We start from the raw sequence: 14786 nt of genomic DNA, 5'->3' as shown, positions 1-14786 counted from the left end.
GCAGTCTAGTAATCCTCTAAGGAAATTCCCAAAGCTAATTTACTAGGGGATTACACTAGTTTCTATAATGGCATCTTGGCACACACAAGCCATTACAGAATTGGTGCTCAGTGTGTATCAGCACACCTAATTGGAAGCAGCAGCTATATGCATAAATGTTTGTGCTTATTGTGCCCTGCAATCCAGTTACTGTGTAATGCGTCTAAGGTTGACCATGACTTGCCCCTTCTATCTCAGCATCACTGGTTACCTGCAGCATTTATGAGCCAATGCTCAGAAGCAAATGCAGGCGCTAGAGGCTGTTAGCGCCATACTTGCACCTGCGTTTGCTACGACCCCATGATCAGAGCCCCTGAGCACGTGAAACAACGTGCTCGCGGGCTCTGAACGCAACTAACATGCAAATGCATGCTAAATGTATTCCTCCCCAATGATCAGCAAGCAGCGCGTCCGCAGCAAACCCTACGCCATCCCCTCAAATAGAGAGCCCTATCATAGAGACGAGACGCTGCTCCGATCTTTTCCGCTTGAATTTGTTTCAAGTATTATTTAACGCTGTAGTATCGGATAAGAGACACATATATTCCTTCTACAATTGGATAGAATTAGAAATCAGCATACGGTGAGAAGACTCCTGAAGCAGGCCTGTATGGCCGAAACACAGCTGTGTCGAGTCCTTTTCTCCCTGCTATCCTTTGGCTAATAAAGTTTATTTTTTAATTTTTACAACCAAAGTGTCGTCTTATTTATGCAATTTTTATTAATTTATATTTTTTAATACAAATTTGATGATTTTTTATTTTTATTTCTGTTAGTCATCTTCGCTGTGTTGTTTCTTGTTAATTTTCTTGCGAAGACTGGTTTCTTCTGTTTTTTGTACTCTGTGAGAAGGATGTCCATGCCTTTGCTATGCCTCTGACACCCCCTTTATTTATTTATTTATTTGGATTTTGGATCACAAGTAGCAATAGTGGGATTTGAACTGACCACCTCTGGATTGCAAGACCAGTGCTCTAACCAATAGGCCACTCCTCCACTCCACTCCCTTGAAATGTGGCCATCCCTGTGGGGGAGGGCAGTTCATGACGTCCAAAATGTTTGAAAAAAGGACGTCCACGCCTTCGCTATGCCTCTGCTGATACACACACACCTCCCCCCCCCCCCCCCCCCCAGGGACCTGCATACTGCTGCGATGGACCTGAATATGATATTTGAGGCTGGCAAAAAAAGTTTTTAAAGTTGTTTTTTTCAGGGTGGGAGGGGGTTAGTCACCACTGGGGGAGTCAGGAGAGGTCATCCCCGATTCCCTCTGGTGGTCATCTGGTCAGTTCGGGCACCTTTTTGTTCCTTGGTCGTAAGAAAAACAGGACCAAGTAAAGTCGGTCAAGTGCTCGTCAGGGACACCCTTCTTTTTTCCATCATCGCTCGAGTACACCCATCTGTTAGGCACGGCCCAGTCCCACCTTCGCTACGTCTCCGACACGCCCCTGGGAACTTTGGTCATCCCCGCGATGGAAAGCAGTTGAGGACACCCAAAATCGGCTTTCGATTATGCCGATTTGGGCGACCCTGAGAGAAGGACGCCCATGTCCCGATTTGTGTTGAAAGATGGATGCCCTTCTCTTTCGAAAATAAGCCTGACAGTTATTTAAGGTGTATTAACCAAGGCACAAGGTGCTTGCTGTGTTGTATTGTCCACCTGGTATAATGAATGTTGATTGTTATCTGTTGATGGACATTTTTGTTAAGCTTACGGGTCCGGTTTTATTGTCTGGCTACCTGCGCCTTTGTGCGAATGCGGGACAATTTAAGAAGCTTTTGAAAACTTAATTATTTTGTTCAGTTGGGGACCAGCAGTTATTAGTTGCTATTCTTAGGGGTTTATGTAGCTTTTGTTGTATTTGTGGTGTATGTGTTTTTATTATTATGTATGTTATGCTGTGAACCACTTAGGTTTAAGCAGGGTATAAGTTTTATAAATAAATAAAGCTGTAGATTATTATCATCCACTAGTGAGTTTGTGCCATTGTTGGTTGGTATGTAAGAGATCTGGATTGTGGTGGATCACACCTGCCCTGCTGATTAACAGTTACTAAGCTGCTCACTGATAAAACCATGATACAGTCATTAATCTACTACAGTAACATTTCACCGCAAACTTTTGATAGTGAGTTTTTCTTTTATTATACAAGTTAAGTTTGACATTTCTCTTTTTAATATGTGGTTTAGTTCCATTTGGTTTAAATTAATGTCCCATTTATTCACAAAAGGAAAGCCAAGCAACTTTCAGAGTAGACTGTTTCCATTCTCTGTCTTTCTCTTAAATGTGGTCATTATGCTTACTGAAGCACAAAATATATGTTGACACAGGAAAAGCTTTTTTGAGACCTACTATCTTCAAAATAAATGAACTTGTATATCTGCAAATCCACTTTCACATTTTTGCTGTCAATAGTTCTCTGTTTCCGAAAAACAGCTCCTCTTGCCACACCCTTTTGAAACTGTAGAAACCAAGAAGCTAAGTTTGCACTCTGAAAACCACTTCACATGGGAGTCTGAATACTTCCCACTCTGGCATCCTTTTGGCAGGAAGACCATGGAGAGGGAAGGCACACACAAGAAACTTGTGGGCCCTACTTACAAAAAGAAAAATTCAAACTTTAGCCTTCTCCTCTGCCAGTATCTGAAAGTATAAAATTGTTATTTCTTCACTGCTGAGGGTTGAGCTGAGCAAACTGATTGAGAGAACAAATCATCGATATATGATAGCATAAAAAGTTTGGAATATGTCATTTTAAAATGTCCTATACACATCAGTGGATTGATTTGAAACATATTTCAATGATTTCAAATTGCCTGGCATAAAATCACACAATTTGTATCACTGTGACAGCATAAAAGTAAAGATCAAGGTCTCCCACTGCTTCTGGAGTAATGTCCAGTCTAGTTTTCAAGGTGTCTTCATGAATATGTCAGAGATATATTTGAATACAATGGATCTCTAATATATTCACACATATTTATTGTGGAAGTTTTGAAAACTAGACATATTTGGTGAGTACCAGGGCAAGGTTGAGAAAAACTGCCATAGGTCAATCATCTCTCAGTAGCTATAAGGATGTTCCCAGTTAAATATAAAATTTGCTGAAAGGTATCAGTTGTTTTTATGTATGGCTTTAGTAATTTCTCACTTAGTTTACTGTAACTCTCTGTACTGTGAACTTGCTCTTTCCTCTCTCAAATGTCTTCAGCTAACTCATTCAACCGCCATAAAATTTGTCTACTAAGCCACAGTGGTGTTTTTAGCTCGCAGTAGAAATCAATTGGCGGTAAACACTGAGACACTATATAATATTCCTATGGGTGTCTCAGGGTTTACTGCCAGCTGATTACTACTGCTAGCTAAAAACGCTACCGCAGCTTAGTTAAAGACCCCCTAAGTGATGTCAATGGCTTATCCAGCCTTTTCCAGTGGATAGGCATCCAAGACATAAACAAAACAGTCAAGACTGATCTTTGGAAAGTCCAAATTCGAATCTGCACAGCCTCTTCGCAAAAATCTGCACTGGCTTCCAGTTAAAGAACGAGTTGCCTTTAAGATCTGCACCTTAATTCACAGGATAATCTACGGGGAAGTTCCAGAGTATATGCTTGAGTTAGTTGACTTACCATCTAGAAACAGATCTAGTCTCTCACGATCTTACTTGAATTTACACTACCCAGATTGTAATGGCCTTACGTACAAATCAATTTATGCCTCCAATTTCACATTTATAGGCACGCAGCTCTGGAATGCATTACCCAAATCAGTAAAATCTACCCAGATCTACCTCAATTTCAGAAAATTACTGAAGTCAGTACTGTTTAAGAAGGCTTATTCTTCAGAAGAAACATAATTCTGATTAATTCCTAGTATTAACAAGATTTCAAGAACACTAATTATCCTTATTATCTTTTTCATATTCCTGTTCATATGTTATTTTTACCTTACTTTCAACTGTATAATTGTATTTCATGCAGATTGTGTAAGCCACACTGAGCCTGCAGTCAGCGGGAAAATGTGGGATATAAATGTATTAATAAATATAAAAAATGTGAATCAGTTTTATGGCAAGTCTCTGATGACTTAAGTGCATATGGTTTACATAGTACTGGTGCTCCTACCTGCACCTTCCCAACACCAATTTAATCAGATTAGTCTATGGAGATAAATTTTAGAAGCATCTCCGTGTGGTCAAGCAGCATTAACACATGCAGACTGAATACATACGTATACGGTAATGTTAGAAAGCTGCTATTTCTGTGTGGAAATGGCGAGGATGCAGACTTCAAGTGGGCATTTTCTGGGTGTGGTTTGGGAAGAATGAAAAAGAATGCATCTACTTCTCATTTTGCAATGAGAAAACATGTACACTTTTAGAAATGTCTGCATCAGCGTTAACAGATGCTCGTTCAGATATGGCCTCTCAACTAGTGATACAGGGGCAGTAGCACAACCTGTGTGGTGTCAACCACCACTTTAGGAACTGGGAAGAGAGAGTTATTTTGGAATTCTTTTTATCTGAAATCTGCCACCTACACATGTATGCACAGGAGAGTACGAATATATGTTGTAAAATCAGCTCATAACACATACATTCCAGTACCCACACATGAGGGGGATGGAATTTGATATACTGCCTTTCTGTGGTTACAGAGCAGTTTACATATTATACACAGGTACTTATTTTGTACCTAGGGCAATGGAATGTTAAGTGACTTGCCCAGTGTCACCAGAAGCTGCAGTGAGAGTTGAAGCTGGTTCCCCAGGATCTCAGAGAACTGCTCTAACCATTAGGCTACTCCTCCACTCCTGAGCGAAGGCATTAGTTCAAAGCATGTGTAGGCTGTAAAATCACTCCTCCTGCATGGTACCTTGCAAATTAAGGTGCATTTACTGGCACCCATATAGGAATTTTACAGAAGGCTCCACTTTTGGTAGAGTCTTTGAAAAATACAGGAGGAATTGAGAATGCCAAAACCTGAATGCCTCAGTTCTGATATCAACAATCTAAGATGAGCCTTTATGTCAGAGAACACGATAAAATTACATGGAAATACTTTTAAAACAAATAGGAGAAAATATTTTTTCACTCAAAGAATAGTTAAGTTCTGGAACTTGATGCCAGAGGATGTGGTAATAGTGGTTAGCGTATCTGGGTTTAAAAAAGACTTGGAGAAGTTCCTGGAGGAAAGGTCCATAGTCTATTATTGAGACAGACATGGGGAAGCCACTGCTTGCCCTGAGACTGGTAGCATGGAATGTTGCTACTAACTGGGTTTCTGCCAGGTACTTGTGACCTGGATTGGCCACTGTTGAAAGCACGATACTGGGCTAGATGAACCATTGGTCTGACCCAGTATGGTTATTCTTATGTACCTATGTGAGAGGGTATAAAGAGTACTGCCCCACACCCTTAAGAAGGATCCCTCAGATACTGCAAGCCACCTTAAAACCCTTAGCCCCACCCAGGGAGGAAGTGAGACAGGAGGGGTGGACCCAAAACCAGGAACTATAAAAGGCAGGGCCAAAGTGAGGTTAAGGTGGCCCAGGGAAGGAAGTGTTGAAGCATCAGCATATGCCTTTATGACTTATGTATAGCTACTGTGACCTGACTGAGGTAAGTCAACTTTTGATTTGAAGACTTGTTCTGAGGTCTGGCTAGAGGCAAACCTGGAAACCCAGAGAGAGAGAGAGAGAGAGGGAGGGAGAGAGGGAGGGAGGGAGGGAGGGGGAGAGGGAGGGAGGGGGAGAGGGAGAGGAGAAACTTACAGACTGTGTTTTGGGCCCTGTCAGCCATAGGCACTGGTTAAGACTTTTTACCTTTTGTTCCTGGCCCTGTGAAGCAAGAGACCTCAGGCTTATGTTAATAAGGCACTTATTTCATTTTTACAACCTTGTCCAGTTGTGTTATTGTGAAGACCCACCCTTAACACTCGCTCTCAGTATCACAACCTGATTCTAATGACCTATTACCAACTTCATGAATCTAGATGACTGATTTTCTCATGCATGTCTCCCTCATTATGATTTTCATCTACAGTAAGGTTTCCCAACCAAAATGCTGTGGCACTCCAGCCTCCAAGAAGCAGGTAGTGCAGACATGGAGAGGTCTCGCTTGGCCAAGAATTCACTGCTGCTTTTGGCTCTTAGTCTCTACTCATTTGCCCTCCCTTGTTCCTTCCTTCCTTCTCACCCAGTACTTCCCTCATCCGTAGCTGTCTTGTCTGTCTGTATTATTTAGATTGTAAGCTCTTTTGAGCAGGGACTGTCTCTTTGTGTCAGGTGTTCAGCGCTGCGTAAGTCTGGTAGTGCTATACAAATGCTAATAATAATAATAAAGAAGAGGGTGTAGAGATGCACCTGGACAAGTCACAAGGGAGCAGTATTCCAATCTCCTCCTATTTTATCAATTTTGAATAGTATTTTATGGACAGCAGAATGTGAAAATTTATAAGGGTATGAAGATTTTTGCAGGGCAATGTGTATCTAGAGCAGTAATTCCCAAACCTGTTCTGGGGGGCCTTCCTGTCAGTTGTGTTTTAATGATATCTATGATGAATACACAAGAGAGAGATTTGCATAAATTGCCTCCACCGCATGCACATTTCTCACACATACACACTGATGATAGCCTGAAAACCTGACTGGCTATTGATGACTACTGATCTAGGAAGAAAGACAGACATGCATACACATGTAGTTGGGATCTAAGGCCAGGGCCAGGCAGACTTCTACGATCTGTGTCCCAAATTGGCAAAACACAGATGAAGATCAAATCTGCATATTGTATAACACTTTATTATCGTATGCTATGAATCAGGGTGCTGTGTAGCTTGGGGGGGGGGGGGGGGGAAGGGGGAGATAGCTTAATGTTGAAATTAGCAAGTTGCATACTGCTGGCAATACTTTTGTTTTTATCCTATATTGTTCCACGACAACATCTAACTACCTATATGTGGTTGGCATGATGGCAAATTGCCAACCAGTTTCTAATCATGAGTGACTATGACCTGCACAGAGTGGCGGGTGTGGCTCTGGCTGCCTTTTTAGGCAGACTGGATGGATTATGTAGGTCTTTATCCGCCATCATTTACTGTGTTATATAGCTTGCTAACAGCTGCTGCTGGTTTTGTTCTTCCAGTGGAGAAGTAGCCTAATGGTTAGTGCAGTTGCCCTGAGAACTTGGTTTGATTCCCACTGCAGCTCCTTGTGACTGCCGCTTTGATTGTAACAACAGAAAGGCAGTATATCAAATCCCATCCCTTTTCCAGTCATTACCCATGAATTCCCCTCACAAGCTCTAGCACAAACTTAATTTGTGGTTTGCCCATAGCTTCAGTAATGATATAAGCAACACCTCTTTGGCCTTCAGACATAACTCGGTCCTGTTGTACATAAAGAAATTACCACCTCTGTACTTGCTTTCTCAGCTGTCTCTTAAAATGGGCCCTTCACCTGTCCCCACACCCTGCAGGGAGTCTTGTAACTTGTGCTCTTCATTGCCTGGTGACTCTTGCTCCTTCCCTACCCTGAACTCATGACAAACAAACTTCCCCTTCTGCCTGTCCAAAAATTCATATTTGGTATTAGCCAAAACATGAGCACTTTTCATGGAAATCAATGAACATTTTTAGTTGACAGAAACTAGGCTTAGATGAAGATCTCTTACCAGAAGGATTGCTTGGCAGTCTGTATTACATTTGCCGTCATTTCCACATCAATATAATCATAATGCAGAGCTCCAGGATCTGTGGATGAGCCAGTCTCAGCTAACAAAATTCCAATCCATCTGCCCATGTTTTCTGAGGACGAAGCCTTTAAGGTTGAAGAACAATAATTATTTCAACTTACAGGGCGACAGGATATTCAAGGAGTGTCAGGGGCTGACAAAACAGGAATGGCTATTTTTTATACATTAAAAAAGATTTTCAATAAAAATTTTTAAATTACCTAAGCTATTATTTTAAATTAAGGCAATCACACTGAATAGTGACCATAAAAATATTTGAAAATTAAAATTACAAGCCTCATGTCTTCCACACTATTCCAGGGCACCAGCTCCATATATACATAATGAAATATAAAAACATAACATTCATATTTATTCTGCATCTGAATTGTTGTATACTGTGAAGATAATTTTGTATAGGTTGCCTAGGAAGGAAAGAGATATCTGTCTGTTCATTTATACTAGTATTTTACAAAAGTCTAGTATTTTACAAAAGTCTTGGCAAAGGCTGAGTATGGGTGTTTTAGGCTGCTGGGAAAAAGAGGATGGGCTGAGCGGTTAGAGGAGTCTCTAGTTCGCATTAACCAGTTAGCATGCTTACATTTATTTGTTGCTCTCTTTTTCAACAGATCATTGTACTTTGTAGACCTGTGAACTTAGTTTTCATCTTGGGACCTTGCTTGAGAAGAGTCTGCTTAATCAACATTATATCATTCTTGAATTCTGTATTTAATAGTATGGCTAATATTCCATCTTTTACCCTGACTTTTGATTTGAAATCATATACTCAAGTGATTTTGGATCTTTTTCAGTCATAAGATCAAAAATCATTTGCAAATCAATGTTGCTTTAATCTTAGGATTCATGGATTTATTACTGTGGTGGTCACTAAAACTGGCGAAGTCAAAACTTGATCCTAAGCTACCAAAATCCGTAAACCCTATTTATAACTTAATTCTTGCCATATATGGACCTATCCATGCTTATCAATATTGATGCATTAGTCTATAATCCTGCCCTGCGACAATTACATTTAATAGTAGTACCCTTGCTCTGCCAATTTTCGATTCAAAATCATTTGTTGATTGATTTCGATTTGAAATCACAACTAGCTTTCAAATTTTGATTTCAAATTAATTTTTTTAGTGATTTTTATTTGAAATCTTTGTCAAAATAACTTTACCCAACACTGACCCTGTGAAGTGGTTTTCAATATCAGAGAGATGAGGACTATTCCCCCCACTCAAAAACTCCTCCCAAACCCAGGTCCAAAGAGCAAGTTAGTCGGAGGAGGGTGGGGGGGGGGGGGTATGTGTGATTTGAAGTGGATATGTATGCCAAAGGTATATGAGATATAAGTGTACTGCCATTTTGAAATATGGAATACATATATACTTTGAAGGATAGCCCAAATCATGTCCTGAACATGCCTCCTTTATATCTGTGTGCTGCCTCACTCGAGGCTTCTTTCACAAAGCCGCACTTCCGACTCCTGTGTGGCAAGCAAGAGGAAGCCCATAGGAATTGAATAGGCTTCCTCTCATTTGCCGCACCAAGAATCAGTACCGCAGCTTTGTAAAAGCCACCAAATAGCACATTTTCTAAAATTACTCTTCATACATATGTAAACATTTTCACATGTAACGGTATTTAAAACTTCTAAAATTTACTCCATGTAAAACAGTCTTATATAAATGCATAATATGCAAACATAAAAATATCTAATTCTATTTATATCTAAATAATGAAAAAAAATCATTTAAATCCTTATTTTGGATTAAGAAGCAATGTGGACTGCGGTATTTTACAGAGCAAGAAGAGCTTTGTTTGTGCAAACAAAAGAGTATGGTATAATACCTCCAGAACAGCAACCTCCTGCCCGTTCCGAAGCAGGCGGAAAGACAAGGGGTGCTTGGCATCCAAACCCGGAATCACTTCACACCCTCGGAGAGGGATTGAGACAATGTGGGTCTTCAAGTCTGTTCTGTCCTTGTGGAAAATCAGTTTATTGTCTTTCACTCGGCACCATCGCTCTCGCCAACGACTGTTGGACAGCACATTCAGATATCCTAAAATAATAAAAATATATAAAAAATGAGTTATGCTCTATAACAGGAAAGCAAGAGATCTGCAGATAAAGAATTTATTGTAGAAAGCTTAGCAGGGTTGATCTGGGTCAGGTGTCATACAGTACTGCTAAAGGAATACTGCTGTTCAGAGTAACATTCCAACAGGGATTTGAGTTTGAGTCTAAAAAAAAAAAAATCACATTTGGCTTTAACCTTCCAGCCTCAACAGCAGAGTATAGGCTAAACGTTACTTTGCAATTTTTATGGAAAATCTATAGTGTGATCTTCTGAAGCAGGACGCATGTGGATCTCAAACCTTGGTGGGAAACAGTAACTTTGTGACATCACTGACCTGACACTGCTGAAATAAAGGGGAAGCTCCCAATAACAGAAGAGAGATCTCCTCCCTGTAAGCTGGTTCACAGTCATGAAGACCCACATCACTCTTCAAAAAAACAGACACTTTTATCTAGCTGGACAATGAATGAGTGCAAGTTTTTTTTTATTTTTCTTACATTTGTACCCCGCGCTTCCCCACTCATAGCAGGTTCAATGTGGCTTACATACTTATTTGTACCTGGGGCAATGGAGGGTTAAGTGACTTGCCCAGAGTCACAAGGAGCTGCCTGTGTCTACAGTGGGAATCGAACCCAGTTCCCTAGGACCAAAGTCCACCACTCTAACCACTAGGCCACTCCTCCACTGTGTTTTAAAGTTCCCTTTAAAACATGAAGAACTGCACTGCCTTTACCATCAACAAGGGGTGTAGCTAGAAGAACAATTTTGGGGGGGAAGAGGGGCTCAGAGGTATGGGGGGGGGGGCATTTCCTCATTTCCTATCTATCCTGCCCCCCAGCTTCCCCTCCATACTTTTGCTAGCAGGAATGCCCAAGCCCTGTCAGCTGAAGTGATTCACTGGCCAAACCCCCACTTGTGCTGTATCAGCAGCAAGGCTGAGCGTACACAGAAGTGCTGGCATCTGCAAATGAAGCACCCTCCCGGCTTCCTCGCTGTTGAGGCAGCACAGGCAGGATTTCAGCCAGTGAATCTTCTCTGCTGGAGCGGCTTGGACATCACTTACAGTCATTCATTTGGTGCAGCAATTTTGCCTCTAAACCTCCCCATGGCTATACCACTGCCAATAGCTATTTAATTCCAGCACCAGTCTAGTATAAAATTGTAATATTTTAGCTTGTATGAGCTGTTAAAAAATCATGGAGGAAAAGGTCATTATTTTAGAAACATATTTTTAACAGCAGACTTATGCCCACCAGCCAGGAAGAGATATCACTCACAGGAAAACCCAAAGAAAGCCATAAAGACGTAGCTCTTCACTTGCAGAGGTCCATATTCTCCTTCACTAGTTCACTCTGGATGAAGTAAATATAAGTTCAAACTAAGCAACTACAAATCTTTCTTCAATAAAGAATAAGTGCAAAATTAGGTTTTGTTTCAGTGTGAAGACTTTAGGAGTCCAAGGTCTCAAAATCTCAACCCAAAAGTACAGATTCAGGTAGTCTCAATTAAATATGCAAATCAAGGGTTCAAGGAACTGAGTCTGGTTTCTCTGCTCTCTGGCTTCCAGCCAGCAGGTGAAAAATGTTAAGCTGTTCCCTCTTTCAAGTGCTTCAAAACAAAATTCCTTCTCAATCCTTGTCACACAATTTCTAAGTAACCAGTCTTTATACTCAGTTTCTTCATAGTTCAAAGCTCAATGATAAGAACTCCAAGGGCCTTCTGACAGCCCCACCCCATGGGATAGCTTTACTCTAGAAAATACTCAACTATCCCCTACCCGCTTGGCTGTCACTACTGGAAGAAACAACAGGTAAGTTTCCTTAAGGTTCCCAGGCTTCCAAGACTATCTCCTTTCAATTTCCACCACAGTTCTGTACCTTGAAGTTCAGACTCAGTTATTTTATTTTCCATGTTTTATTTTGTTTGATTTCTATTGATTAGGCTCAGTTTGTAAATCTGTGCAGTCCATCTCTTCAGTTTCCAACCCTGGCTCAGCAGCTTGGTTCTCCAGGCCTCCTATTTCCATAGGGGTGGGTAACCTCAGTCTTTGGGAGCCACAGCTCAGTTGGGTTTTCAGGATTTCCACAATGAATATGCATGAGATCTATTTCTCATGCATATTCATTGTGGAAATCCTGAAAACCCAACTGGGTTGCAGCTCTCAAGGACTAGGTAGGAACTCTACCTCCCTGGTTCTACTGGGAGCTATTACATACTGTTTATGTGCCCAGGAAGACTGTTTCTCCATGCGTCCTCCCACCATAGTCTCTCCTATTAGCTGGGGCCCTAGGCAACTGAGTCCTACACTCCCCTGCAGTCCTATTCCAACCCAAGATTCCCTTTTCTCCCTGTGTTCCTTGTCTATAGGAAAGGCTGCTCTCCCCCTGGAAGACCTCTTTAAATCATATGCAAGAGTATGGACTTGAGGACTCTTCTGGTTATGAAAATATCCATGTATAAATACTAATTTTCAAACGCTTTTATTTAAATGTGGAGATCCACACCATGCAGAGATTTCAAAGGGGTGTGGCTCAGGCACAGCTTGGATGGAACTAAAACCTACACGTGCATTCTCCATTTTACAAAGGGAATACATATACAGTGTAATCCGCTTAAGTGCAAGGGTCTGGGACCAAAGAAATACATGCAGTTAACCGGAGCGTGCACTTAACCGTTGTGACCCAAAGAAGCTTGACATCTGATAAACATATGTACAGTACTGTTTATTATACGTACAGTATACAGTCTCCGTTAACTGACGTTAGGCTTACTTGAAGTAATCAGTCATAGTCCTCTGTACACTACTGTATCTGTGAGTTCCATAGACTACGTCTGCCAGATGGTAAAAACTGTCATAGCACTGACATCCAGTGGCCTCCAGATAGGCCCACACAGTGTTGAGACTCTCCAGCGCTCTTGCAAAAGTGACAGGAGGTTGTTGAATTTCAACAGCATGTGCCTTGCTGCTCATTTCATCATCAGCCATTGCCTGCGTGTAGGCGCGTATCTCGACATCAGTGCTGTCGTCAGCTGTTTGTAGATCGTAATCAACAGCTACATAGTGATGAAACTCCTCTTCAGTAACACCGGCTGGGATGTCAATAGCCTGTTCATCTGACGTGATAGATTACGAGTCAGTTCAACAGCACATTTATCCCTTGCCAGTCTGGTCATCCATAATGCTCATCAGACGACATAGCACAAGAGCCCAATAATGTTGTTTGAAATTGGCTATTATGCCCTGATCCATAGGTTGGATCAGAGAGGTAGTGTTTGGTGGCAGGAAGACCACCTTGATGTTAGACAGCCAGACATCATCACTGTATGCAGCACAATTATTACAAAGCAACAAAATCTGACGCCTTTGTTGTGCCCGCATTCTAGTGTCTAACTTCTTTAGCCACTGCTTCCAAATTTCCCCAGTCATCCATGAATTTGCGTTAGCCTCGTATGACACAGGAAGTCGCTTAACATTCTGAAGCAATGAGGCCATTTGCTCTTTCCAATGACGAGTGGTTCCAACTTCTCACTCCCATCCATATTGCAGCAAAGGAGGATCGTCAGTCGGTCCTTCGATGTTTTACCTCCTGTAGTTTCGGCTTGTTTGAATGCAAGTGTTCCATCAGGAATCACTCGCCAGTACAGACCGTTTTCGTCAGCATTGAAAATGTCACGAGGTGCAAACTCGTTCAAGATGGTAGGAAGAACTGAAACCCAATTTTCAGCACCAAAGTCATCAGCGTCTTTCAGCTAGCTGATTAGCTTTCTCCATAAGCAGTGGACCACTGATAGGAAACTGTCTGCTCCTGACTTGAGCAAACCACCGAAGAAGAGCATCTTCTACCTCCTCAGCTTTTCCCGCCCGTTTTCGTTTCCGGTGTGGATTTGCATTGTTTTGCCAGTCTTCCAGAAGCTGGTCTTTCTGCTTCAAGATACGTGAAATTTGACTGGGATTGACACCATATTCTTTAGCAACAGATGCTTGACTTTGTTTTCTAATTTTTTTTAAAGAACTTCTATTCGTTCAGCCAGTGTTAAAGTCTTACAGTTGTGCGACAACGACTCCAGTGTACACTCTAACAACATTCTTTCGCTTATTCTACCTGTGGCATTTAAAGGAGCGGTAAATTTGAAATCTCGTTGGTTGTCATGCGCCAATCGGCTTCCATATTCTGTGTGCGCGCTTATGTGGAGTCTTTCCTGCAGAGGAGCGGTCTTAAACCGTGCATATAAGCGAATCTTGCTCTGATCAGTGGTGCGCTAAACTGAAGTTTGTCCCCATAGAAATTGATGGCGCCAAAAATGGGACCGAAGTACGGCATGCAGTTAAACAGAGCATGTGCTTATCCGACGTGCACTTAAATGGAGTGCACTGTACATAGTGAAAATTTCCATGTTGAGTTCTGTGCTAGCTCAAAGGCATGACTAGCTTTTAAAAAGTGCTGGTTTGGGTCAGGACATTATACAAGAGATTGAGGGAGTCATTCTCCTTAATCCCAAGTAGTTTGTTTCATTTTGGAGGAGGAAATAAAATTAAAATGTGACCTCACTACTTAACTGGTAGCAGTTAACAGACATAGGTTTGTAAAATGGGGCAGGTACATGTGCACATTGCACTATTTATGCATGCATGTTGTAAATTTGCTACAATCACATGCAAGTGCCAACACCTGTATGCAGAAGCCACCTGGTCTATGCCGTTCATTTTTTCAACAAGCAAATACAGGTGCACTCCTGCAGGTATTGTAGAAAAGTCTTGTCTTGGCAGCTCCTTTTGTAAAATACCACAAATTCAGCACATCCCAACCTGGACAGCTCAATTCCAATCCTATACTCTATGCGAAACAAGGCTCAAAGGATTGTTTTGGACAATCTAAAGGAAATGTTAAAATTTTTAGCTTTTGGATTCTTTCATTTATTCCTTTAT

At 41.4% G+C, this 14786-nt stretch overlaps 1 protein-coding gene across 3 annotated transcripts in view; it reads right to left on the bottom strand.

Moving 5' to 3' along the window:
* AFAP1 (actin filament associated protein 1) overlaps positions 1-14786 on the bottom strand; it is a 388894-nt gene that overhangs the window by 54550 nt on the left and 319558 nt on the right. For all 3 annotated transcript variants that reach the window (XM_030191154.1, XM_030191156.1, XM_030191155.1), the window contains exons 12-13: positions 9630-9841; positions 7713-7858 (exon numbers count right to left, since the gene is read on the bottom strand). In XM_030191154.1, coding sequence (XP_030047014.1) covers positions 7713-7858; positions 9630-9841 — 358 coding nt within the window. The remainder of the gene's footprint in view (positions 1-7712; positions 7859-9629; positions 9842-14786) is intronic.

Source organism: Microcaecilia unicolor, chromosome 2 (genome assembly GCF_901765095.1).
Source record: "Microcaecilia unicolor chromosome 2, aMicUni1.1, whole genome shotgun sequence".
NCBI classification, from domain to species: Eukaryota; Metazoa; Chordata; class Amphibia; order Gymnophiona; family Siphonopidae; genus Microcaecilia; species Microcaecilia unicolor.
The sequence above is the reverse complement of the archived record's forward strand: the minus strand, read 5'-3'. Positions and strand labels throughout refer to the sequence as shown.